The sequence below is a fragment of the Melanerpes formicivorus genome, unplaced genomic scaffold, assembly GCF_026170545.1.
Source record: "Melanerpes formicivorus ecotype bairdi unplaced genomic scaffold, bMelFor1.0.p_v2 SCAF_301, whole genome shotgun sequence".
Lineage (NCBI taxonomy): Eukaryota > Metazoa > Chordata > Aves > Piciformes > Picidae > Melanerpes > Melanerpes formicivorus.
Window position 1 is genome coordinate 57,854 of NW_027142653.1, and position 2,696 is coordinate 60,549.

At 53.8% G+C, this 2,696-nt stretch overlaps 1 protein-coding gene across 1 annotated transcript; it reads right to left on the reverse strand.

The window, feature by feature from the left end:
- Nucleotides 1-1,215: 1,215 nt before the first annotated feature.
- On the reverse strand, nt 1,216-2,148 carry LOC137458956 (olfactory receptor 14A16-like). The gene has a single exon (XM_068170244.1). The coding sequence runs from the start codon at nt 2,146-2,148 to the stop codon at nt 1,216-1,218; it is 933 nt and encodes a 310-aa protein (XP_068026345.1).
- Between the last annotated feature and the right edge of the window lie 548 nt (nt 2,149-2,696).

Genomic DNA, 2,696 nt, shown 5'->3' on the forward strand with positions numbered 1-2,696 from the left:
GGAGGGGTCCCAGTCTGGTCCTGGGAAGGGTTCAGGTGATGTAGGTTTTCCTGGGAGCAGGCACAGTTTGTTCTGGGAAGGAGTCCTGTTCTCTGGTTTGCATTGGGAGGGAAGCAGTTGGAACTGGGAGGAGGTCAAGGCTTCAACTTTGCAGTGGGATGGTCCCCAGTCTGTACTGGGTGATGCCAGTGGATGTATTTCCTCTGGGACAGGTCTTGGACTATACTGAGATGGGATCAGGGCATCAGTTTGCACTCGGACAGGGCCTAGTCTGTACTGGGACTGCATAAGGGGATAAAGCTTTTGTTGAGACAAGGGCTAATGGGCATTTGGAGGGATTAAAGGGACCCTGCTTGGACTGGGACAAGGTCCAGACTGTACTGGGAGGGCATGAGGGTGTGCAGTTTGTACTGGGATGGATGTATTCAGTACTGGGAAAAGAGCCAGGGGATGGATAGATTCTGTGCTGGGATGGGACCCAGGCTGCAGTGCTAGAGGACAGTATGATCCAATTTGTGCTGGGATGAGGCCACAACTGTACTGGGAGGGGTTAAAGGGACCATGTTCAGACTGAGTCTACACTGGAAGGGGGTCAAGGTATCCAGTCTGGACAGTGGAGTAGGTGCAGTCTGCAATAGGAGGGGGTTGGGGTATGAAGGCATGAGGACACCTCCTGTTCTGATGGCAGTGCTGCTCTGGAGCAGCTCTGTGCTACAAGCAGCCCTGGACTCTCCCTGCCTGGAGTGCCAGCACTGCCACACAGTAGCACAGTGCCCAAGCTGCCAGAGCACTCAGGCCTTGCCCCAGCACAGAGGCTCAGCAGGAGAGGGTGGAAGAGAAGAAAGAGCAGCTGAGGACAGCATAGGCTCTGGGGCTCCCTGGCACTGCTGCTGTGCTGAGACTCTGCTCCTCCATCTCTGCACACAGGCACTGCCCTGCAGCTCCACAGAAGCCTTGGAAGAAGGAATTCAGAGAAACAACTCCCTGCAGGGTCCTTTATTGTGTTGAACATAAAGGGAGCACAGCTCCTCCTGTCTGTAGCCTCTGGGTCACAGCAGACAGGACAATGAACCAGAAATGGTCTGAAGAAAGACATTTGTGTGGGAACAACATTCTCACAAGGGGAACACCACCAGCAGCAGCCAGAACTTGAGGAGCCAGGCTGGGCCTGCACTGACTGACATCAGAACTGCTCTGCAGGAGAAGACAAAGAGTTTATTGCTTCTGAAACCAGCCACAGATCAGTTGGCTCAGGGCAGCCTTGAGCTCCTGGTTCCTCAGGCTGTAGATGAGAGGGTTCACTGCTGGAGGCACCACTGAGTACAGAACTGACACCACCAGGTCCAGGGATGGGGAGGAGATGGAGGAGGGCTTCAGGTAGGCAAAGAAGGCAGTGCTGAGAAAGAGGGAGACCACAGCCAGGTGAGGGAGGCAGGTGGCAAAGGCTTTGTGGCGTCCCTGCTGAGAGGGGATCCTCAGCACTGCCCTGAAGATCTGCACATAGGACACCACTATGAACACAAAACAGACAAGGAATAAACAGGCAGTGAGCACAAGAAGTCCAAGTTCCCTGAGGTAGGATGTGGAGCAGGAGAGCTTGAGGATCTGGGGCACTTCACAGAAGAACTGGTGCACAGCATTGCCCTGGCAGAGGGGCAGGGAAAATGTATTGACTGTGTGCAGCAGAGCATTGAGAAAAGCACAGGCCCAGGCAGCTGCTGCCAGGTGGACACAAACTCTGCTGCCCAGGAGGGTCTCATAGTGCAGGGGTCTGCAGATGGCAACGTAGCGATCGTAGGACATGGTGGTGAGGAGAAAATACTCTGCTGCCATGAAAAAGGGAAGCAGAAAGACCTGAGCAACACATCCTGCATAGGACATGTTCCTGGTGTCCCTCAGGGAATTGGCCATGGATTTGGGCACAGTGGTGGAGATGGCACCCATGTCAAGGAGGGCGAGGTTGAGGAGGAAGAAGTACATGGGGGTGTGGAGGTGGTGGTCCCAGGCTGTGGTGGTGATGATGAGGCCATTGCCCAGCAGGGCAGCCAGGTAGATGGCCAGGAAGAGGCAGAAGTGCAGGAGCTGCAGCTGCCTTGTGCCTGGGAATGGCAGGAGGAGGAAGTGGGTGATGGAGCTGCTGTTGGCCATCTGCTGCCTGTGGCCATGGAGACCTGTCCAAGGAGGGAAAGGCAGTGACAAGTTAGGGCACACTTCTCTCAGCCTCATGGTAACCTCCCTCCCTGCGCGGCATGAGGAATGGGTCAGCTGAGTCACATCACTACCAACCCATGGCAGAGTTCATCGCAGCTTCAAATGCAGCAGGGTCCCAGAATTGCCATGAAGATTCCTCTGGTGTCAGAACAGAAAGTGACCAACAGCTCAATCCCATGGAACAAGAGTCCCATCGTGGTGGGTTAAAATTTCCCCTCAGCATTAACTTTGCCAGAGAAGCTCAGTTAGAAGCAAATGAAGCTGTATTGACAAGCAAGAGCTACACTCTACAATGGAATGAAATGAACAGGTACAAAACATACAGGAGTGACAATATTAGACAGCTATTTACAATTACCCAACAACACAAAACCAGAGACCATGGAAGCTGTTCCACTGCCCGTACCCCCTGCCCCCTGTTCCAAGAGAGAAAGGAGGAGTGAAGAGAGAAAAAAAGCAGTGGGTTAGACTTAGCCAAGGGCAGA

Coding starts and splice junctions, on each gene's coding strand:
- LOC137458956 (XM_068170244.1), bottom strand. CDS start 2,148: ATGGCCAACAGCAGCTCCATCACCCACTTCCTCCTCCTGCCATTCCCA.